This window comes from Stigmatopora nigra, chromosome 5, assembly GCF_051989575.1.
Source record: "Stigmatopora nigra isolate UIUO_SnigA chromosome 5, RoL_Snig_1.1, whole genome shotgun sequence".
Taxonomy (NCBI): Eukaryota; Metazoa; Chordata; class Actinopteri; order Syngnathiformes; family Syngnathidae; genus Stigmatopora; species Stigmatopora nigra.
Genome location: NC_135512.1, coordinates 15,607,100 through 15,631,624, shown reverse-complemented (window position 1 = coordinate 15,631,624; position 24,525 = coordinate 15,607,100). Strand labels below are relative to the sequence as shown.

General features: G+C 40.9%; 1 protein-coding gene across 5 annotated transcripts; it reads left to right on the top strand.

The window, feature by feature from the left end:
- Positions 1–426: 426 nt before the first annotated feature.
- On the top strand, positions 427–23,911 carry sirt5 (sirtuin 5). 5 transcript variants are annotated; one of them, XM_077716284.1, is made up of 9 exons: positions 427–687; positions 1,523–1,595; positions 1,676–1,809; positions 5,706–5,931; positions 10,013–10,100; positions 12,445–12,498; positions 12,564–12,687; positions 17,417–17,532; positions 17,617–23,911. In XM_077716284.1, exons 2-9 carry the CDS (start codon positions 1,577–1,579, stop codon positions 17,687–17,689), a joined length of 834 nt encoding a protein of 277 aa, XP_077572410.1. In that variant the 5' UTR covers positions 427–687; positions 1,523–1,576; the 3' UTR covers positions 17,690–23,911. The 5 variants fall into 5 exon arrangements, with proteins under 5 accessions (XP_077572410.1, XP_077572408.1, XP_077572411.1 ...); XM_077716282.1 differs by having other exon boundaries at positions 1,392–1,595; XM_077716280.1 differs by having other exon boundaries at positions 431–687; positions 1,495–1,595.
- Positions 23,912–24,525: the final 614 nt, after the last annotated feature.

Sequence of the window (24,525 nt, the reverse complement as noted above, 5' to 3'; positions counted from 1 at the left end):
ATTTTACAAGAGGTGGAAACAAAATATTCAATAAGAATTAGTAATTGCATCAAAAAAGGCCAAAGAAATGGTCAATAACATGGTGAGAGTTCAGGAATCGCATCGATGACGTCATGGCTGTTTAAGGGCGTATCTTCACCTCCCAAAAAAAACAATGTTCACAAGCCCCAACAACGATGTTTCTTACGTGCAAAAAAACTGCAGAAGATCATCCATCTGGACTACTATGATGTTTTTGCTTGGTGGTGCTTTTGTGCACGTGTTATACGTTTCTTTAAGCATTTTTGAAGGGGCACGCCTACTTGGCGGAAATGCAGCTATTGTGGGGGGTCCCGGTCCCCATTAACCGCGATAACCGAGGGAACACTGTACGTATATGTAATGGTTTTATTATTGTCTAAGAACTACATCTCCCATGATGCCCATTGCGAGAGGAAATTAATTTCTCCAACGCTGAAACAATTTATTTTATCTTATTTATCATATGACAATACAGCGGAGGGAAGGTTGTATTATGGGCATGTTTTTAAATTAACTATACGGAGGTACAGTGTGATTGGGCTGGAGATTTGGCAATCCTGCCCAACAGCTTTCTACACTAACGGAGAAGGACGCAGGCGAGAAGGGTACAAATCAGGGACAGTTTTTGAGCGCTAGTCGGTGCCGAACGGAAGGCCCCTTTCCCTGGTGAGTTGCTCCTTCTCCTGTGATTTCGTCGTCTACTCGTAGCTTTGGCTCCATTATGACTTCCACACGAACTCAGCGTAGATGTCACAAGTGCGAGAACAAGATCGTTGACTTTTCTCTCCCTTTACAGTCCCACCCCCCTCCCCAATTAAAAAAAAAATACGGTCATTTTCTCCTGTCACACTGCATAAGCTGTTGCGAGTGAATATACAATTTACAACAATTTACAGGTCGGACAGGATTAGCTGCGTTCTCGGCAGAGCTGCTAGCCTCCGTCGACCGTTTCAGGGGTGCTCTTGTCTCATTTCCGGAGTATTTCCTGATTGAATGCGATTCACGCAAAATTTACGTAAAATGTTTAAAACAAAGAGGACGGGAAGGGCAATTTAACCCCCAAGATCCAAACTCTAGCAAGGCATACATTTTTATTTACTCCTTGATTTTTACAGTCACTGAATAAGAAGTGGAATTTACACTTCTCTGAATGATTTTAAAATTGTGTTTGGCAATATGTTAAATGGCACAATTGTTTGGAATGCAGACCATTTAATTCTAATCTCATAAAAATGTATTTAGGAATTATCATTTACTGTTAAAACCATAGTTTATTGTGGTATCGTTGTTATTGTCAAAGGACAAATGTTGACACAGGCTACTTTGAAACCCTTTAAGATAATGCTTAATACTGATTGTATTATTGACAGGTACAGATTATGTAATGTTCAGGTATTTTATGAATTATAATGTGATACTTCTTGACTGAAAAATTGGAATCAAGCTATGACAGCAATGCCACTCCTCCCTTAGTCATTGAAACCTGATGATTCTACGCCAGCTCACCTCAAGAAGTCTTTATGCCCTTCTAAGGAAGGGGTGTCACAGCCAAAGCATGACCAGACCCAGTTCAGGTAAGAGCTACAGTCACACTTTCACACTTTCTAAAACAGAGAACTAATAACAGGCATTTTCAATTGCTTTTTTTGTATAGACCTGGCAGCCTTCAGGGAGCACTTGTCCAAGGCATCTAATATAGTCATCCTCACCGGAGCAGGAGTGAGTGCAGAAAGTGGAGTCCCCACCTTCAGAGGCAAGGGGGGCTATTGGAAAAAGTGGCAGGCTCAGGTATGTGTCCACACATTTTGTTTGATAAATGATATTAATCAGATGAAGACAAAGTAAATTTGAACACAATGTAGCTTAGTAACTACTCAATATAAGTGGCTCCTGGCAAAAACAATGTGTCTAGCCTTCGTCTTTGGCTCATGAGTGTCCAAACCTTTCATCAAAAGGCCACAGTGGGGGCAAGCTTTTGTTCCATTTTATCCAGCACAGACAGTTTAACCAATTACGTTTGTTCTTACGCATTTAAGACACCAGATTGGTGAAAATGTATTTTCTTCATCGGTTCAAATGAAAACCTGCAGCCACTGTGGCCACATGAAGACCATTTTAGACAGGTTAATGGAAAAAGAACATGAGAGGGGGCCTGTAAAGAAATGGAATTTGGTGTTTGCCATTAGTTTATGTGGTTAAAACTAATCACCTGTTAGGATTACAGACTTCCTAGGTATATAGGCAACTGCTAAGATAAGACCAATATTGACCAACAACTTTGCAAGAAAAGAAAAAATATAATGTAGGTATGCATTTTGGTTAAACCCCCAAAAATTGAACCTGCAAAGAGACGAGTCCTTGGTTTGCAAGTGCAGTTTAGACAAGTAAAAAAAGGCCACGCTGAGTTTCCACAGATGTACAGTAGTCCCTCGAATATTGCGGTTAATGTAGATCACACAATGCTGTAATAAACAAAAAAAACGTGAAGTAGGGTCACCACCATTTAACTACCACAATACATGTTTTTGTGCCTATACTTATATACAATTACACAAGTACAATTATCAAAAAGTGTATATTTATTAAAGACTCTAATTTTCCCCTCGGTATGAGTGTCAATATGAATGGTTGTTTGTCTCCTTGTGCCTCGCGATTGGCTGGCCACCAATTCAGCACCCCCCAGGACCCTAGCGAGGATAAAGCGGTTCAGAAAATGAGATGAGATTACAGCTATAAACATGTAAGAAGACTGGAATGTATTAATATCTAAATATACAATATTAATATATAAATTCATGTATATATAAAAATGTAATTACAGATCCTCCTTTACCTCCGAACAAGTTAGGTTCCGAGCGCTTCTTCATAAATTGAAAGTGTTCATAAGTTGAAATTTTTCCAATTGAAGTTGATTCAGTGCTATATTTTGTATTATAATTTATGTTTGAGGCCTATATAAGCATATTGAATGTTTATATAAGGGCATTTGTATGTTTAAGGCTTGTATAGGTAACCAGCATTGGTTTGTACTGAAAAAAAACATTTAATAAAATGGAGAATACATACAGTACTGTACACATACATTAGATCGTCAGAGTTTTGCAAAGAAAAGGCGACCGTTGACAATGGACATGGAATGCGAAATAATTGGAAAAATATGAGTGGGACACTCGCTCGGCAATACGAGAGGAATGCGTCAACTATATCCACTATCCTTAAGCAGAAGGACGCAATTAAGGAGAAGAGGTCTTTCAAGGTACTAACTATAATTACGCACTGGTGCAGTGACATTCACGACGAGATGGAGAACCTTCTTTTATTTTGGATGAAAGAAAAACAATTAGCAGGAGAAAGCGTGTCCGAGTAAACCATATGTGAAAAAGCCAGCGGAATTTACATAGACTTGATAACAACGAAAAGATGCCCAGGCGGACAGTCATTGTGGCAGAGGAGAAGGCATTACTGGGGTACAAACCCATGAAGGACCGCTTAACGCTTGCGTTGTGTGCTAATGCGAGCGGTGACTGTAAAATTAAGCCGCTACTAGTGTACAATGCGGAGAACTCGTGTGCCTTCAAGAGACAACATCAAGAAGTAAAACCTACCTAAGTGATGTGGCACGCTAATTATTAAGCTTTGATTTCGCGTATTGTGATGATATTAGTGTGCGTCATTATCGAAATATTTTGAAGGGGAGACAAAAACAAACAACTCTTGATGCGTCCGTTTTTAAAACTTAGGCAAAACGTCCGGGTGGGGTCAACCCGCAGAAATAAGGTAAAAAAAAGATTTTAAAAAATTAGATTTAAATTTTGTGTGAAGTTTCATTAATAGTTGAGTGTCTGTATTAAGTTATCCAAGTTAATTTAAATTTGTTTGTTCGTTTATGAGTGCGTTGTTGCCGTGGAAATGCGTCTAATTTTACATCTATTAAACACATTTTATTTCTATTAAACCACTCGTTATTTATTATTTTGTCAATATATTGTGAATTAGAAGAAATTAAAACTTTTTTCAAATCCAGTTTTTGGTGTTTTTTCAGAGGGTTGGAACGAATTGATCTGTTCTCAATTCGTTTCAATGGGAAATGTCCTCCTCTCAAGTTACGAAAAGCTTGTGATACGATCTCAGTCTCGGAACGGATTACGATCGTATGTCGAGGTACCACTGTACCTTACTTTCACGACTATAAGGCGAACATAAAAGTCTTCAAAATAGCCAGCACGCCTTATAATCCAGTGCGCTTTATGTATGGACCAAAATTAAAATTGTTATCACGAGAAAATAAAATAAGTCAAGTCCATAGGACAATTGCGGCAAGCAGCTCCCGACTCTACTATTTTCCCGTAGACAAAGTACTGCGCAGAGAATGCTGCGATATGTAGTAGTTCTTTTGTCAATACAACCAATGGATTGTGGCCTGGCGATCGGCATCAACACGGTTGCAAAGCATGGAAGACAGCCTTGGAATAGGTATGCTAGCTACTATTTGCAAATGGATTGTGGCCTGGCAATCGGCATCAACACAGTTGCAAAGCATGGAAGACAGCCTTGGAATAGTTACGCTAGCTACTAGCTAGCTACTATTTGCGAATGGATTGTGGCCTAGGGATCGGCATCAACAGTTGCAAACCATGGAAGACAGCCTTGGAATAGATACGCTAGCTACTAGCTAACTACTACTTGCGAATTGATTGTGGCCGCCTGGACTCAGCGTTTTCGATGGACAATTGTTCAATTCGGACACAGAAAATGAGGACTTTGATGGTTTTGTAGGTGATGATGACGTGAGGACATTGTAAAATGGCTAAATAAAGTATAACCAAACACAGTCTCGCTTGAAAAATTAAAGCTGGGTTAACCAAGAAGCCAAAAATGCCAGGATATAGTTTGTGGGATAATCAGGAGTAAACATCAAATTGAACTAAACTGTGTATGTTTCATAAGGAGAACTGGTTTAATATACCTTCATCCAGATTTCCAATAACCCATTGGAAGTCATAGGAAATAAAGCTGATTTTTTTGGGGGCAAAATGAAGATCTAACAAATTATTGTTCTTAATCTGTCAATTTTCCGATTTTTTTTTTAACCTGTGTTATTATATTTTGTTCATATTCCATTTGTTTAATAAACGTAGGTTCACTTCTGAAAAATTAAATGGCAAATGGACTTACACTTGTACTGTTTGTGTACTGCGCCGTTTTAAAGGTACACAAAGTGGCTTAGCACTATATTGTTATTTATTTACGGATTATCCTGCATTAAGAGCACTGAGGAGTTTAGCAGCCTGCCTGCCCAGGGAAGCCAGTCTTGAACCGCCTGTGGTCCAAGACAATCTTCCAGACCCCAAGGTCCATGAGAAATACCTACCAGCCCCTCGATTGCTTTTGTGGGTGAAAGCTTCAATATGTCTTTGTGTCAGGTAAAAAAAATAGGAAAAAGATTTTATGAGACTGTAGTTGTTTTTGTAAAACTCGGGTCTCTCATGAACTTCCATCGATTCATTTTCTATACCGCTTATCCACATTGGGGCCCCGTGTGTGCTCAAGCCTTTCCTAACTAACTTGGGGCGAGAGGTAGTGTACAACCTGAACTATGCAGTAGTTGCCAGCCAATTGATGAGACAACATTTGAATCAGAAAAACTTAATTTTCTCTTGAAATTTTCTGCTATGCCCCTTTAGGATCTTGCCACTCCTGAGGCATTTTCAAGGAATCCATCTCGTGTCTGGGAGTTTTACCACTACCGTCGTGAAGTCATGCTTACAAAAAATCCCAATCCTGCTCACCTGGCCATCGCAGAGTGTGAGGAGCGTCTGTCCAAACAGGGTCGTTGTGTTACTGTCATTACTCAAAACATTGATGAACTTCACCGCCGCGCTGGATCCAAAAATATCCTCGAAATTCATGGTAAGTAGTGTAATCTCCTAGTGAACTACATGTCCCATTGATATAGCCAATAACTTTTGTTGTTGATTTTTTAAAGTAATTGTAATAGTTTGTTTAATCGAGTAATGAGGTAACAAACATTTATTGTGTTGCAGAATGAATTTAGGAAATGTAAAACAAGGAATGGCTTATGCTTCTATTTACAAATTAATATTTATTAAAAAGTGGCTATGTATCAATGACGAAGAGAAAGGTTCTGTTATGATTGTGGGAGGAGAGCCGTGAGGTCCGTGGCAAGGGTACAGGAGGTCAGACAGTTCGGGAATGTGGCGTGGAGGTCAAAAACCGTGAGGTCTGCAGAAGGATTCAAAGTGAAGGTACAAGATGCGTAGACGTAGATGTAGTCCTGGGCAAAAACAAGAAGTCAGAGATCAGGCAACAAGAACAAGAGGTAACGTGAGAAGGTACTAACAGTAAACCGATTAATACAATCCAGTGACGTAGTCAATCTCTGGGTGTCTTAAGTACCGTATTTACTCGCATATAAGCCGCTTTTGTCGGACAAAAAAATTATGACTGAATCGAGGGTATGGCTTATATGCGCGTAAACATGACATGCAAAAAAACTTCAAATTGACTACAACACGACACCGTGACGTCACTTCAAGATGGCGCCATTGCAGTAACAAATTCAGCCCATACTTTCATTTATTTCAAAATGGAAAAAAGGTAAACAGATATAACGCTAAACAATTTTTTTTTTTGACGTCTATGAATGAAATTCAAGAAAAAAAACGTACATATTTTGCATAAAACATGAAAAAACGTATGTATTTTGCATAAAACGTGAAAAAAATGTACGTATCTTGCATAAAACGTGAAAAAACAGGTTCCTGTCAGAAATTTAGATATTTAACTCTTGTTGAGAGCTGTTTTCAACAGTACTTACTTTCTATCACCATTTGACTGGTGACCAAAAGACCGGGGACCAAACGTCCGGCCAGGCTATTGCAGTAATATGAACCATCAAAAGAATTGAGACATTTTGACATGAGAAGCACTATGGCTCACACACCATCTTAAACTTCTGGTAAGAAAATTATGATTTCCCCAATTGGAAAGCATCAGGTTCAAGATAGACTTATTTCTTCTTTCAAATTGAATAATTTGATATTTTGTATTTTCAAAGACAGACATATTAACTTATTATATTAATCCTAACCGTGTGCTTTCGATTCAAACAGTATCTCTCAAATACCACTTTTGATGATTTTCCCTTCAAAGTAACACATTTGTACTCCCAATTATAACCATGAATATGGAGGTGAAAATTGGGAATAAGGGGTCGCTTATACGCGAGAAATTGTACATTTCAAAAATTTCAAGGCAATGTTCAGGGTGCTGCTTATATGCGCGGGTGCCTTATATGTGAGTAAATACGCTAGGTCAGTGATGGTGATAAGTCACAACGTATGCTGCTTGAATCATCTGGTGCTGAACCTGTGATTGGGTGACTGGCGCATCCACCCAGCTCTCGAGTTCTAGGCCTAGACGACACCCCACTTCTCCCCATGTGGACCTCCTGGCACGCGACACGGGGCTTCTGGGTGGGCCTGGCATAAATCACAAATAAGGGTGCGGCAGAGGATCTCCCGAGCCTGGACCCAACTCCGGAGGTACTTAGCAGAGGCGGTGGGGGCGGAACAGGTAGGGAGAATGGTGAAAATGCAGGCCCTATTAAGTTAAGCAAAAGCTCAGCCAATAAGCGGCAAAGGGTACCTGTTCTTGATGGTGATGGTGTTGAGGCCCAGGTAGTTGACACACGGATGCAGTTTTTCACCTTGAAGCACAAACAAGAACTCCCCTTCCCATCGTTTTTGAAGTAGTCTCCCGTCTGCATCAACTTTCCTCTTCTTGGACATTTTGGGATAATTTACTCACCTTCAATTAAACTCCTTGACATTGACATGGAAACACTGCAGAGTAGTGGCCATAGTATCAGGTAGTGGCGCTGTGCCGTCTCTTGGAGGTCATCAAAGGCGACAGGCTTTATGGAAAATGTAGTTTTTGGTCAAAGCTCTCGCGGGCCACATACAATGATATGGCGGGCCACATTTGCCCCCGCGGGCCATGAGATTGGGTACTCAGACGTTTGGTCACCGGACGTTTGGCACAGTAGACATTTTGATATTAAACTCCCACTAATTAACAGTAGATATTTAGTTATTAAACTCTTGTGAATATAATTTTGCTGGTTTCAACAGTACATACACATTAAACAGTACTTAGATATTAAACTCTCTCTCATGAATCAACAGTAGATATTTAAATGTTGAGAGCTGTTTTCAACAGTACTTACTTTGTCAGCATTTGACTGGAGACCAAACGTCCGGCGACCAAACTTCCAGCGACCAAACGTCCGGGTGACCAAACGTCCGGCAACCAAATGTTCGGGCGACCAAACGTCCGGCGACCATACGTCCGGCCAGGTGAGATTGACACGTGTCCTACATCATTCTAGTTCGAGGCATCTCTCGCTGTTTATTACATCAGATTTACAACATGCATCTCAGTTTTCAAAACAATTGAAAGTCCTCCGGATCTAGGAGTGGTGTGAACCACACTTTTAGAAGTTGATGTTTCTCGTTGTTTCTCAAAACAATTGAAGGTCTACCAGATCTTCCCAAGGGAGCGATGTGAACATCAGAAGTTGAGAAGTCCAGCTGGAGAGCGGAATGACCTTCACGTTGTTTAGGTTCACTCAGGAACGAGGATTACACGGTTGCAAGCAGATGTATTAAAATGACTTTTTTAATGTCAATAAGCCAAATAAAGCAAATATATAATGATGTAAAACTAATAACCCTAACAACATGATAACATGCCCCGCTTGACCATCACTGTTTGCTGATGATTAGGTGACATTGTGTGGCCAATCATTGCTGCGCGGAATTTAAATATCTTGAATTTGAGAAGACAAAAAAGAAGCACATTTTATTTTACACTAAAGTAGGGTTCGGTGAATGCATCTATGAAACTGGTGGGTTTCGGTAGCTCCAACAAGGTTAAGAACCACTGGCCAAAATATGTAAAAAAAATATAACTTAAAGCTACATTATTAAACACAACAAAACTTCACACATGAAATTGTAATATTTTGGTAATATTATAATATTTAGGTTGTTCTTGTATTATGAGGATTTGTCTGCACAAACAACAGCAGCGCACCTCCAGGAAACATTAGTAATGATAAAATTGGAGTTATTGAATTGATTTAATCAAGGCCAAGACACGATCTAGTATGTTGTAAGCTGGTCTCAAAGTTGAGTTCTGTGCACTGAAAGCAGTGGTCTGCATTCAAGATCCACTCCCTCACACATGCCTTTACATCCCATCAGTGAGCAACAACAGTTCCTAAATGTGGGTTCCATCATAATATCTGCACATCCCATCAATGAGCAACAACAGTTCCTAAATGTGGGTTCCATCATAATATCTGCACATCCCATCAGTGAGCAACAACAGTTCCTAGGGAGACAAAGTTGGAAACCTTCACGTGGTGTCTCCTGAGAGGCCGCTCGCCGCGGCCTGCGAATTCCAACAAATACCACTCAGAGCTGCCAACAAGGAACGTGGCACCCTACGTTTTTCATCCAGCCGGAGATATTTGACTGCCCCTCACCTCCGACTACCCCCCGGATGAACTAATCCGCGTTCCAGTGGCAGCTCTAGCGCTGTCTGAGGGTAATCCTCAGGCGCTCGTAGTGACTCAACAACAACAACAACAGTTCCTAAATGTGGGTTCATAATATCTACAGGGTTACATCTCATGTTCTCCTTTGTTTCTACTCTGACCCATTTTCAATCATGAGTAATCAATGATAAAATCTTTAATACTCATCTAAATATTATATTATATTAGTATTATATTTAATACTCATTCTATTGAGCCATACACTGTCTGCTGGCTTCTGTTCTCCTGAAATGATCGCAACATTACATTAGTTATTATTTTTCTTACAATTTTGATAGGTATGGATCTGTGTGAATCATTATTTTTTTAATATTCTTTGAATATTCTGTCCTTCTTTTTCTCATTCAGGAAGTCTGTTTAAAACGCGCTGTATAAGTTGCAATCATGAAGCAGCAAACTACAAGAGCCCCATTTGTGATGCTCTAAAGGGCAAAGGGTAAGTGTGATTTATTTTACCAATTTCTTTATACACAGCTGGGTATGATGACAATTAGGCTTTTGTCGAGTCAATGATGATGTCAAAGTCTATGTCCGATTATTATTATTATTATTATTGAGGCTAATTCAGTTGTTTTCCCAAACCCACTTTTTGTCTGTATTCCGCTATAGGACTGCATTGGGGATAGCACGCTGATTAAGAGAATTTGAAAACCAAATTGTTGACTATGAGAAATTATAGTACTGCTATATTGTTTGAGGAAATAATCATGTTGAAGTTATTTAAATTGCAAAGTATGACTTTTCGTGTAAATACAGCTGGTCATAAAATACTGTTGTACTATTGCAGGGGTGGCCAACCCGCGGCTCGCGAGCCGCATGCGGCCCTTTGCCCGGTTTCATGCGGCTCTTACGTCCATATCAAAGTTTGGATTTGTGTTTTATTTTTATTTGCGTGTGCGCTTCGCTTGAGTTCAATACGGTATTTTCGTCCAATGCGCATGTGCTTGGGATGAAAATACCTCAAAGTTTCCCAGTAGGAGCAAGGTCATTTGAGTAAACGTTTTTAACAGAGTGGGAGAGCTCCCGTGAACCAGAAGCGACAATGAACAGCGTCGCGCACACAAAAAGTATCCCAAAGATCGAGCGTCGGCTGAAAAAGCCACACCCCCTGCGAGGCAGACCAAGGCGAGAGTGCTCACCCGGGAGCAGCCAATAGGAGAGCGAGGTGTACACCCACGTGGTGGGCGCGCTATAAAAGCCATTCATAATAAATGACAGCTCACAAGGAGCGAATGTTGCGCAAAAATAGGCTCTGATTTTATGACAGAAGTCCCACTAAGTAACATGCATAGTAAAAGAAAAACACTATTGTAATTTATTATATTTTTGTTTGTGGACTTGGTTGAACTGAGTTTGTGTGAGACAGTGGACACAATGTTCATTGTTGATAATGACTGGCCTGTGCTGTTAGTACTGTAGGAGTCAATTTATTTCATTACTATGCTGGTGTGTGACATTTACAATAAATATGGCTGAGCAAAGGTATGTGTGTGATGTGGCTCTTTGCGGTAACACAGTAAAAAATGTGGCTCTTTGCGGTAACACAGTAAAAAATGTGGCTCTTGGTCTCTGACTGGTTGGCCACCCCTGTACTATTGTGTTAGGTTTATTTTTAGTTATCTTTAATATAATAATATAAAACAATACAAGGGAGACATCGATCAGGTACATCTCTAGTGTTAACTTGCAAGTGAGAATCCATCTTGGCTCGTCCTCGCCACAGATGATTCTCCCGAATGGCATTTTCTCCATTTAAGGCATCAAAATCAAAGCAATTACAAGGTTAACGATTCGATCCAATTGCATGAACAAAAAACAACTGCCACAACAATTGCATAACAGGTATTGATAATAAGTAGCCTTATTGTTTACACTTGCCTTCTTTGGGGCCACAATTGGGGGTAAATATGTTAATATAGTCCTCAATATGAAGAACAAACAGTCAGAAATGTAGCTAACTGTTATGAGTCTTTGGGGTGGTGAAGCAGAGTTGGTCCCAAATGCAGGTAATCAGGCAATACTGGTAAGTACCGGTGCACCGGTGCAAAATTTAATGACATGATGGTCCACAAAATAAAGCCTTAAATAAAAAAAAAAACTGTGACAAAGTAACAACACAATGAAACTAACTTATTGGAGAAAAACATAAAGGGAGGAAGCTTACCAGTATTACACACGCCAAACACAAACAATACTCCGATACAAGGTTGACGGAGATACAGGGTTTAAATACACCAACAGGGGTTGACAACACATTTTAAAATAACTATGTCACATGAGGGAAGGTGGCCAGGAAAGACAAAGCAGGTGGAACTAATGGATAATCACATAGCAGGACACAAGGGAAAATGCCCAAACCACATATCTCCAACAAAACATGACACTAACGGGAGACATCTGTGTTCAGAGGTCGCGTTATGCACAATAACAAAGTGTGTTATGCGTTAACTGGTTGGGCTAGGCATGTTGTTTTTTTTTCCCGGCTTTTGTCAGCAGCGTTCGACCTATGAATTTTCGTTCGAAAATCCGAAGCAAAAATATCTGCAAATTTTCATTGGGACTCTGATTTGTCCAAAGTCCGAGACATTCAAAAATGAGGTTTGCCTGTCTATAAAATAGTGGAGTAATTCCATGAGCCTCGGGCAATTCAAGAACTTTCATTGGTTAAATGGGCTTATCTAACACATGCAGCAAATGCTAATTTTTTTTGAAGCTGTGAAATTAAAAAAAATGTTTTGAAAATTATTTATGTTTAACCTTATGGACCATTTTTTCCTCAGAGATCCAGACCCAGAAACACATGATGCTCAGATCCCTCTCCAGAACCTACCCAGGTAGCAAGTCTTTACATATAGTTTCTACATTTTTCGGAAGAACTCTAACCAACGTGTGTCTTCAGGTGTGAACAAGCAGGGTGTTCTGGTTTGCTAAGACCACATGTGATTTGGTTTGGAGAACCTCTTGATTCAAACATGCTAACTCAAGCAGATGAAGCGCTGGATAAATGTGACCTCTGTTTAGTGGTGAGTGGTTGTGTGAAGCAGTAATGGGCAAGACACACAGAAACAACGTCGCTCACGTACAATTTATTTTATATGGAACCAGCATGACCAGGTGAAAAATTATGTTGGTGTTGGGGATTAGCAACATGCGCCAAAAAGTATGATACACTTGTCACAAGCCTGCGAAGCAATATAAATGGGAATGCTTCTTTTCCTGCACCTGTTTCGACAACCAATCAGCAATGAATTTTCGGATCCCAACGTTACAACATTCTTTGAACAGAACAAAGAACGTTGTAAAAACATTAAAGTAAAAAGTAGAGTACAAAATAAAGGAAAAGAATGAATTAAGAAATATTAAAATGCAACAACAAAAGATAGAAAGGCTGTAAAACGAAAAACAAATAATAGTGGACAGAGCTACTGCCATCTGGGTTGGGCACGTTATGGGAGCAGGATATACCCGTATGTGCCACATATCTTCTCTTGACCGAGGAAGTACAAAAGATCTTCGACCACCCGGTCAGAGGCAGCCATTTTCATACTGTCATCCCCTGGTTGATTGTGGAGTAAATGAGAATTTTTTACACATCAAATTTGTCACAAAGTTGGGAGTGATGACAACCGCTCCCTTGGTCGTTGTGTTGCCCTGGTTGAGATTAGCACAACCTCTCCATCGACTAGACAAATTTCAATATCATTGCCTGGAGCCAATACTGCCACGCTAACTGCTTAGATCTGCCCTGGTGGAAGCATGTTCCTCCAAGGATCAGGAGCACCCCGATTTGTCAGCCGTTTCAGACTGCTACCATGACTTCGGACAGATCTTTATCAAAGATCATAATGTCTCTCTCACTACGCACCAACCTTTTTTGTGCCATTGATCTCCTTCCTGGTCCATTGCTTCCTAAGGAGCGCATGTTCAAATCTCGCAACCAGAGAAGAAGCCAATGGACAAATACATCTCCCTAGACACTGGCACTATTCGTCCATCCTCTTCCCCAGCCAGTGCAGGGTTCCACTTTGTGGCTGAAAAGTATCGGGCCCTGAATCGATGTATCGATTGTGTCTGTATTGGATATCATGCCCTGAACCCAATTACCACTAAGTACAAATATCCTCTGTCACTTCTCGGTTCAGCATTCACCCTCCTCCACAAGAGCTCGATGTACGTAACGCTTATCACCTCGTCCGCATAAGGGAGGGGGATGAGTAGAAGACAGCTTTTAATACACCCCCCGGTCATTTTTAATATTTAGTTATGCTGCCCTGACTGACCAATGCCTCCGCAGTTTTCCAAAACCTGGTAAATAATGCCCTTTGGGATCATGGACCTGCGGGATGATATTTTGAGCGCAAAAACCACATTCGGCTGGTACAATGGAGTAATTGAGAACTGGTCTAATCTGAAACCACCTTCCTGGGTTACGTCTTGGCGACACACGGATCAAACGAAGGTCATCGCGGTCAGAGATTGCCTGACCCAGTGGATAGAAAACATCTACAGCGTGTGCTCAGGTTTGCCCACTTCTACCAGACTTTAATCCAGAACTACAGTCGGATAGTAGCTCCTCTGACTGGTCCCACACGACTTGGCCTTTGCTTACTGAATGGGCCGCTTCACTTCAGCCCGAGTTGTGGCCCATCCCGAGCCAGAATTACAGTTCATCATAGAGGTTGTCGCACCTGAGATTCGTGTGGGCGCTGTGCTGTCCCAAGACATCTGGAGGATTGCATGTGCTTTCTTCTAGTGCAGGGGCACAAATTGGTCCTCAAGGGCCGCTGTGAGCGCAGGTTTTTGTTCCAACCGATCCAGCTCAGACAGTTTAACCCAGTGGTTTTCAAAGTGGGCGGTACCGCCCCTCGGGGGGTGGTGTGAACTTTCAGGGGGGCGCTGACGAATAAACAGGCGAATGGGGGGCGTTGAAATAGTGAAGGGGGCAATGGAGCAATTACAGTAAAATGTGACGTTGGTGTTTGTAGAAAGACCGGAAAAATTGATTGTCTGTAATAAAAAGTCGACAAAAAACAAGCTTTATTGAAACAAGAAACGTTGTCTGCTCGAGCGCTCACGAGCAGCGCGCATGTACCGTATATCACTAATTGTCGCGAGTTTATCGTCGATGCAGGCGACTGGGGAAACCACCACCATCCAGTCAGCCGCAGAGGAGCACACAATAGCGCGCCGGCAACGCTTAACCACAGACGTATGCGCACAGCGACCGGCTTAATGCATCAGCTATCAACTGCTCCTGACAAACCTTCATCCTGATGTTGACAGTCTGATTGCAATGCACCAAGCCCACCCATCTCATTAGGCAGGACAGTTGTTAATGGTTACTCGTTCAGTTTTACAATTTATTTCAAGTTCAGTTCAAGGTGTTGTAATTGAAGAATAAATGATAACCATTTTTGTTTATTAAAATTGTTTTTTTTAGTCTTCAAACTGTTTGTGATTGAAGAATCAACCAATTCTTGTGACATTTAGCAATATAGTCGTTCTAGCGTTCGTTGGAAAGGGGTAAAGAGGGGGGCGTTGGCATTTTGGCCCGGCGGTGAAGGGGGCGGTGGCCAAAAAAGTTTGAAAATCACTGGTTTAACCAATGAGATATCTGCCGAAAACAAGAAGCACCGGACTGCAATCTATTGATTGCACTTGTAGGACACCAGTTTGATTAAATGGTGTCTTTTTTATGGGTTGGAATGAAAACCCACACCCACTGCAGGCCTTTGTGGAATCGTTTGCCTACTCCTGTTCTATTGCTAACTGTGACCTGCTGAGGGAAACTATAGTATCGGAGACCAGAAGTTGTTGACAGTAAACCTAATCCTGGAAGAATTGTGCCAAAACCTGAAAGGGTCTGCACAAACCTTTTTAGTCCTAAATAAAACCCAAAAATATGACCCCAAGACAAGCCTTGTGGGCTATGTTTATTGTCATAGATCCCAGGTTCCCAAAACAGCAATCCCGATGTCCTCTCCCACCAGTTTGTCTGAATAGTCCCTGAAAGAGCCTGGACCCATCCTACCACAGACTTGCTTCCTTGCTGCTACGGAAGATTGCGCGAGTACAAGGGTCCGCGCAATGGTCCCCAAACTAATCATTTTCTCCCGAGGCACTCCATTCACAGGATCTCAAAGCCCGAGTTGTCCGTGGTCCCGCATCGCACTGAATTTTGCAACCAACTCACTACCCTAGTACTAAATTTGCATGGAATACTGGCAGATATCTTTTCTGACTGTGGCTTCATCTAGATATTCTGTAAACAAAAGTTATGAACAGAAACGGTCAGCCTTGGCGGAGTCCAACCGCCACTGGAAATGGATCCGACTTACTGCCAGCTATGTGGGCCAGACTCTGACAGCATAGAGAACATAGAGGGACTAGACCTCAAGTATTAGAGATTTTGGTACACTATACTCCTGAGGGAATAAACCCGATCCGCTTTTTCACTGTTCCACGGCCACGACGAAAACCATACTGCTCCTCCTGAATCCGAGATTTGACTTCCCAGCGGACTCTCCTCTCAGGGACTCCCGACTAGACCTTCCCTGAGGAGTGTGATTCCCCTATAATTGGAGCACACTCTCTCGTCCTCCTTTTTAAAAACAGGGACCATCGCCCCGGTCTGCCAGTCCAGAGGCACTCTCGCCAATGTCCTTACAGTTTTGAAGAGGTCCACCTCACAGAGGTTGTCTTGGTGGGCACGCCTCTTCAAAAGGCCTTTAGAAACTCCAGTTGGATCTCATCTACTGCCGGGGTCTTTTTAACCACGTCCTTGATTTCAATTTTTGCCTCAGAATCTCCCCGGTCTGCTTCCTCATAAGTAGGCGTGCCGATTTACCAATTCACAACATTCTCAGTTGACGTCAGTAGCACCCCAATCCCACCATACATTGTGTTGAAGGTGCACCGCTTTCCCTTCTTGAGAAATCTGATGATGGACCAAAATTTCCTTAAAGCCACCCCGGAAGTCCTTCTCCATTGCTTCACCGAAGTCCTCCCCTGCCATGGTTGGGCCCACGTGGAGCCACATTAAAGTGCTTGCAGAATTTGCAAACTTGGGTGGGAATTTGGGTGGATCGAGTGCCAACAGCAACAATGCTCAACCTCCCAAAGGCAATCGTTTGGCAGGTTGAGCCTGGTTGTTGACCTTCGTAAGAGCAGGAGCGAGAACTCCGAAGGCTAGCACAATGGCTTAAACCCTTCTATCCATTCTTCACTCCGCTTCTGAATGGAACTTAGATGTGGAATTAAAGAAGAAACTTGTTTTCCCACAGGATGTGGTGGTGACTTTACTTTGACCCGACATGGTACTATGGCCGACATGCCAATTCCTTTTGAACTGGGGAGGCAGATATGGATTGATCATGTTTCTGTGCCATGGAAAGCGATGGATGTCCAAGTAATTTTTAATGGAGTTGGCGTCTATCGCTTCCCTTTTTAAAATGCCTGATTGTGTAAATTTAAAGCTTTGATAGATAGGGAGATACAACTAATATATCAGCAATTGGGACATAATAAAATGTGTTAAATCCGATTCATGTTTTGATCATTTTAATAATTAAAATATATGCCTGAGTAAAAAATGTGATACTACACCAAGAGTGAATTCAGATGTGTCAATATTAATGTTGCTGATGTTTTAGTCCTTGATGGCCAATTCTTAACTGTTGTCAAGATTTTCACCTTTTGTGATACACACCGATTCTCCCGTTTCTTACTAACAAACACATTTCGATCGCATAGGTTGGCACGTCATCTGTGGTATATCCAGCGGCCATGTTTGCACCTAAGGTGGGGGCAAGAGGGGTACCTGTAGCAGAGTTTAATCTAGACGAAACACCAGCTACCAGGTGTTTTAAGTGGGTCTCATTCTTCATCTTATCTTAAGATCTGTAAATTATTTTTATTAGAGTATTGATTATTTATTTTTTATCTGTTTTTAGCTTTCACTTTCAGGGTCCATGTGGGATGACCTTGCCCGCTGCCTTGAGCCCTCATGCTCTTGAAAAACAATAACAATTATCAACATAAATGACGGCTTACAACTGAATAATTCCTAACATGACACATGAGAATGTACACAAATTGTTGTCACAATGCATGCTTTGAAAATAACCTTTCGAATAGAAAATCCTTATATTCATATTTTAAGAATTCTTACATTATCTATTTAGTAAGTAGTCACATGGGAAGTGTAAAATATTAGAATTACAAAAAAAACATTCAACTGTTATTGTGTACCAGTGGAGAAATAAAACCAGATTGTCAATTCAGTCCCCCCTCCCCCCCCCCCCCCGTCTCTGGCCCGAAGTTGGCTGGGCTCCAGCACCGCCCGCGACCCTAATGAGAATAAAGCGGTTCAGAAAAGGAATAAATGCATGTTTGGCGCTTTTGCGTCGTTTAAAATCCATCAACAATTTGAAACATCGTCAAGATAAAATCAATTCGGTCATAAAAGAAAAAAACTATAGGAAAGTTTGATGAAATGATATGGGAGACAAACTCACGTTCCCAAAAACAGTGACTTGTGTGTAAGAAATGTTTTCCAAGCACTCGGTGGAGATGCTGTGCCTATGGTCATCAAAAACAGGTAAAACGTGGGTAGTATCAATCTCCCAAAAAATCAATTTTACCACTGTTTTGTTTTTCTGTGACCTGTTGAGTCTATACGAGATAACAGTGGCCGGTCTACTTGCCGAAAGACATTTAGCCGACTGACATCTGGCCGAGAGGGTGTCTGGCCGAACGTAGAATTAGCCGAACGACTAATTAGCCCACCGACTAGCCAGCCGAAGGACGTTGTGCCGACGGGCTAGCCCCCGGTCGTATGTGTGCACATATTTTTCAACCAGGCTAATTAATTTGAACAATGTCTATTTACTCCCAAAATCAGTTGGGGTAAAGAGCACCATTCTCTGGATGCAAGTTTAATAATGGTTAATTTGGTAGTAAATAGACATGGTTCAAATGAATTAGTCAAGAGACTGTACAAAGATAATAATTTTACTTGCTTTTTAATATTAAACACTATCAATAAGCTGCCATTCTAAAAATATTTCATTAAAAAAACAAAGCAAATTCACAGATGGTGTTTTTAAAGTTAAAGTTATGTACAAAAATTACAATCATGTTGACAATCATGTTACTTTACAGTGGAAGCCATCTGAAAATTTACTGCCACCCGCTGGACATATTTCTAAATACAAGTATGTAGTGCAATGTGCTAGCCATAATTTTTATTCAATATTCTTATATCGTAAACATACACACTGTTATGATCTGGGTGCAGCCACAAAGCAGGCGAGGGATGTACGTAGTACTTATCCAGAAAACCTTTTTTGGCTAGTCACGTGGCCGGCAAGCACTGGCGGGTTCCGGGTCGGTCGCGTTGTCTTGGTTCTGTAAACTTGGTCCGTTGTCCTTTCCGTTGTCTTGGTTCTGTAAACTTGTTCCATTGTCCTTTCCGTAATCTTGGTCCGTGTTCTTCTGCGTAATCTTGGTCTCGTTGATCCTAATTCTGTTCCTTGGTCTGCGGGCTTGGCGTGGTCGAATTCCTGAGTACAAACAGAGGTCGTTGGTCTACACATAAGCAATAGGTAATGCGAGAGGGTACTTTACAGTAAACTGATAAGACGATCCAGCAGCTTGGTCAGGTTCCTGGTGGCCTTATATACTGCTTAATTGCTGATGGCTTCCACCTGGTGTTACTCCGCTCGTTAGGGGCTGGGCCTGTGATTAGGTGACAGGCACACCCAGCCACCAGTCTGGTCAGAGGCCTGACACACACGCTTTTGCTACGTGAGAAAAAAAAAACACTAGAAGAAAATACAGACCAGAGGGCTTAGAGAACAATACATGAAAATGCTATTGAACACACTTTCTTCTAGTGATGTGTGCCAACAGTATTTTAATTTTAAATAATTTCTCTATTTTAGGAACTCTATATTCAAAATTATTATCTGAAAACCTTAATTCAAAGATTAATCTCAATGTTTTCTATGCTGGTGAGTATCTACTGTTTTAACTACTTTTTTCTTCCGTCATTATAGTACTTACTGTTATAACCACGTTGTTTGGCCGTGAATAAATGACCTTGTTATTCTAAATGAATGTTATTATCTGTAACTTGTTATTTTAAAGGAATGTTATCTGTAACTTGTTATTTTAAAGGAATGTTATCTGTAACTTGTTATTCTAAATGAATGTTGTTATCTGTAACTTGTTATTCTAAATGAATATTTTTATCTGTAACTTGTTATTCTAAATGAATGTTGTTATCTGTAACTTTTTATTCTAAATGAATATATAATGGGTCGTATATGGGCCGCAGGCCGAGGTTGAAAAACATGTACACACACACGACCGGGGGCGGGGCGCGCGCATCGGCACAACGTCCTTCAGGTGGCTAGTCGGTCGGCTAATTCTACCTTCGGCCAGATGCCCCCTCGGCGAGTTGGCCCTCGGCCAGACGTCAGTCGGCTAAATGTCTTTCGGCAAGTAGACCGTGTGCCCGAGATAACGATCTCAATTAGTGGAATACGTGCGGTCAATCTGGTTGGGGAAATGCATGAGCAATCAACGAGCCCTTAGTGTGCCAACCAATAATTAGCCGCTCTGTGCTCACACAGGTTATGCATGCTGGCGTGTGCGTGGACTGCACACAAAAATAGCATTTGACCTTAAAGGCATGGAGAATGACATGTCTTGTGATATTTTTGCTCGCTTGCAATTGCAAATTTCTCACGCAGGACGGAGATTGGCTGAGGAAAATGTCTGCAAATAATTTTGGCTTGATTGATGATGTTGATCTTTTTTTGCATAAAAATAAAAATATTTCAAAAACTCAACAGAAAATATATTTATGGAAATGTATTGCATTTGTTTTCTTCCAATTATTTATTGTTGACCACTGATAGAAATTGCTTTGGTTGAAGATAGGTGTAACCTCAACTTTACTCAACAACACAATAAATACAGAATTCTGTCCAAGGCTATTTGCTGGAAATTTTTACTAGTATTTGGCTGGTATAATTTCTCCTGTCAATGTCTGTTTTTCTTTTTAGTGCTTTCTCGATAACCTCATTAAAGAGGGGATGATGCTCCGACGGCCCTCTGCGACTATGCTCCAAAAATAATTGGTCAAACCTGAAGGAAATATAGCAGGGCAAACAATGAAATATCAATAACATAACTTCCCTGATATGACCGTCATAGATGTTCCACAGATAATGCTAACGGTAATGGCATCCGGAGGTAGCGTGACCCAAGTCTCGCACATCCACGCAAACACATCAAAAGTAAATAAACATTACTAAACATCTTCTTTCTCACATGCTAAACAGTGTACATGCAAACCACCAACTCAAACGGCCTTTACAACAACCAGCACACCTTGAAACCAGTGGCGGTCCGTGCATTTTCTCGTAGCGCCTTCAACGAATCAATCCAACCCTCAAAAACTATTTTATGGCTATAAAACCTCTACTGCAGCTACAGCTGCGACACATAAAAATAATCAGTAAATCAATGAACAAAAATGTGATAAAATCCACTTCCTAGCAGCATTTAATGATTAAATACAAATACTGGAGCTTTTCCGCCTTTACAACCGGGCCAGGGGTGTAATTTTCCCGGGTAAAGACAGCAATGAACGAAAATGACGTACAGTCAAACGTTGCCCGAAAATGGGGTAAAAAAAAGCCGAAAACAGCAATTATTGATTAAACACAAATACTGTAGCTTTTTAGCAATCAGAACCAGGCCCAGAGTATCATTTTCCCGGGAAAAAAGACAGCGATGAACGTTGATACGGCCGTATACGTCCATACGCAAAATGGCAAAAAATGCACTAAAATTAGGTAAAATCCAATTCCTAGCATTTAGTGATTAAATACACTGGAGCTTAAATATAAACACTGGAGCTTTTTCAGATATTAGAACCAGGCCCACAATTGAAATATTATTTAGGAATATAGCCAAACTTTACTCACCAAAAATCTTTTTTAACTGTACACAATATCCATCCTCCTTTCTTTCTACCTTCTTTTCTATCGCCATCGAAGCTAATGAGGAAACTCGAGCCTGTCCTGTCGTATTTTTTGCATAGTCCGTCTTGAAAATGGCTTTAAATCAACACAACAATATATTTGCTTGTGCAGCTCACTCCAAATACAGTTTGGTAGCTCTCTCAGTTCGCGCACTGACAGTGACGGACACACCCTTTTCCCAGCTGTAACAGGCTTGCTTGCTTCTGAGTTCACCAGGCTTTCTTAATGATGTCCATTTTTTCTGGAAAAGTCCGCCTGGAAAATAGCTATGAGCAAATCTGCAACCAAATCCATTTTCCTCCGTTGGCCAATGTGGGTGGAGTTTGGGATCTCTGGCTGGCTCACTTTGGCCCGCCTACTAGCCAATCATAGTTGGTGAAAGCAATGACGTATCCCTATGCCTGCAAATTGGCCTTGGTGCCACCAAATCGAATTCTGATTGGTTAAAGCAACAGTCTTATCGACGATGTTTAAAGCGACAGAGCCTGCAGAACTGATTGTGAAGGCTTTAGGGCAGATTTCTGACCCTGGCAACAAATAAAGGCTGAAATGTGATGGTTAAATGCTTCAATATGAAAACACACATCTGGAAGCAGTGCAACCAGGGGGAAAGGAAGCTAACAGACATGTTGGAATTATTTAATGAGTATTGATGGACTAAATATAATATATGATTCAGATATTTCTTAGGCCAGCAGAGAAGGCATTGAAGGCCCTGACGGCCCGGCACTGCTTGAAAGACGGAGAAATAATCACAAAAGTGATTAGTTGTTGCTTCTTCAATCCAACTATTACTGTTATGAGGAAAAATCTCCCGTGCCCTGTGAAATATATTTTCTATTCTTATATTTAATCTTGCTCCCTTTTCACTATGATGTATTAAAAGTTACTAGAATAGAATTTAATTTACACCTATTGGTTAAAATGTACACTACACCTTTTGCACTTCTCCTTCATTTGTATTAACGCCTCCCATTTTTATGACTTGTCTTATCTCTAATAAAACCACCGTTGAAGCAGCTTTTTGGGGGGAGATAGCTTCGAGGACCTTGAAGAGGAGTCACACTCTCGGGCCTCTGAATGGTCCACTCCCCCGCCTCTGCAGAAGCGGCCTTAACTTTCATCCTATCTGCCTCAGTGTGTGTTCCTGTGTTCGAGTTTATTTAAGTGTTGGCCAGTAGCCCCAACAGCCCCCAGCTATATGCACCGAGGCATCAATGATCGAATACCGATACACTTTAACATGTCATACTTGCTATGTGGATCAAGGCATCAATAATCGAACACCGATAAACATCCAATCCAAAAGTAGTTCTACATCCCCAACATGCAGTCGTTAATAATTTAAACACTTTAGCATGTCACATAACCTTGTAATTGTTTTGATTTGATGTCTTAATTTGGCAGGAGAGTATTCGGTTCTTTAGAATAATCTGTGGCAAGGACGAGCCAAGATGGATTCTCACTTACAAATTTACACTAGAGATACACCTGTTTGATATTAAAGAAAATAATCTAACAGGTATATATACTTTTTATTTACAACGAGTGACACAATCAAGTAGATACCTCTGTCAGAAAGGCAATGAATATATTTGAGAATCTCTCACTTTTGACCAGCCAAACACAAAGCCAAAAGCTTCATTTCTATGTTTAATCGTGGCATAAAGACAAAAACACATGATCACCCCCCCCCCCCCCCCCCTTCCCACCAAACACACACACACAACACACACAAATCCATGATGGGCAGGGTTTAACAGAATTAAGATGACTGAAGCTGGTGCTCTTTCCAATCACCCCAGATTAGGTTTTTGGAGGGAAAATCCTCCAGGGAAGCACTAATCCCTGACCATAAGCAAAGCTTTCTCATTCTATCTCTCTCTTTCCTGCTCACTATCTTGCGTCTTTACTCTATTTATAGACCTGATAAGCTATTCGTGCTACAATTTACATTTAGAGCCCCCACTTTAAATATGATGCCCTCATCCTCCGGTTTCTCCTCCATCTCCAGCTGGAAAAAATAAAAGCAAGAAACACACAATCCCTTCTGTGCAATAACTTCGGGGTGTGTACTAACAATGTTTAATATCTTAGAAATCTGTGCAATATTTTATAATATGTGCAATGTTTTAGAATCGGTGCGCTATACGCAGCTGTGTGTGATGACAATAAAGGCTTTTGATTTTGATTTGATTTGACAGTCCATTTGTGTCAAATCGAAACTATGAAGCTGAGCTAAACAAGACTACTAATACATTGTTAATTTTGCCCTTCATTATTGCCCAGAACAAAATCACAATTCTTCTGCTGCTCGACATGCCCCTTTTATTTCCTGTCCATTTGCACCAAGAACGTTTTTTGAATGGACAGGCGATGTAATACAAATGTTTCTCCCGACTCCATCTGTGATGCAAAAGTTCACCTCACAGGAAATGAAAATGCTAACTGACCAATGTCATAAATATGAATAAGATCATCTATGCTGAGGTTATTCAATCTTTATCTTAAAGCTACCCAATTTCTCTTCGGTTTATATTGTTAATGGAACCCCAGTTTAGGCAGTCAGTAGTGTTTAATCTATTGTTGTTTTGTAGTGCATGTACAGTATTGCAAGTGTAATTCACACACAACTTGTGAAAACTTTACAAATACTAACGTGGGACAGAAGACAAAATGAGCTGAATCAACACTGAAAAGCTTGTAACGAACAATAGAGAATTATTGCCGCACAATGAAAAAGTGGGAAAAAAAGGCTTTTGAGATTAAAGTCGTAATATGACAAGAATTACGTCATAACATCAC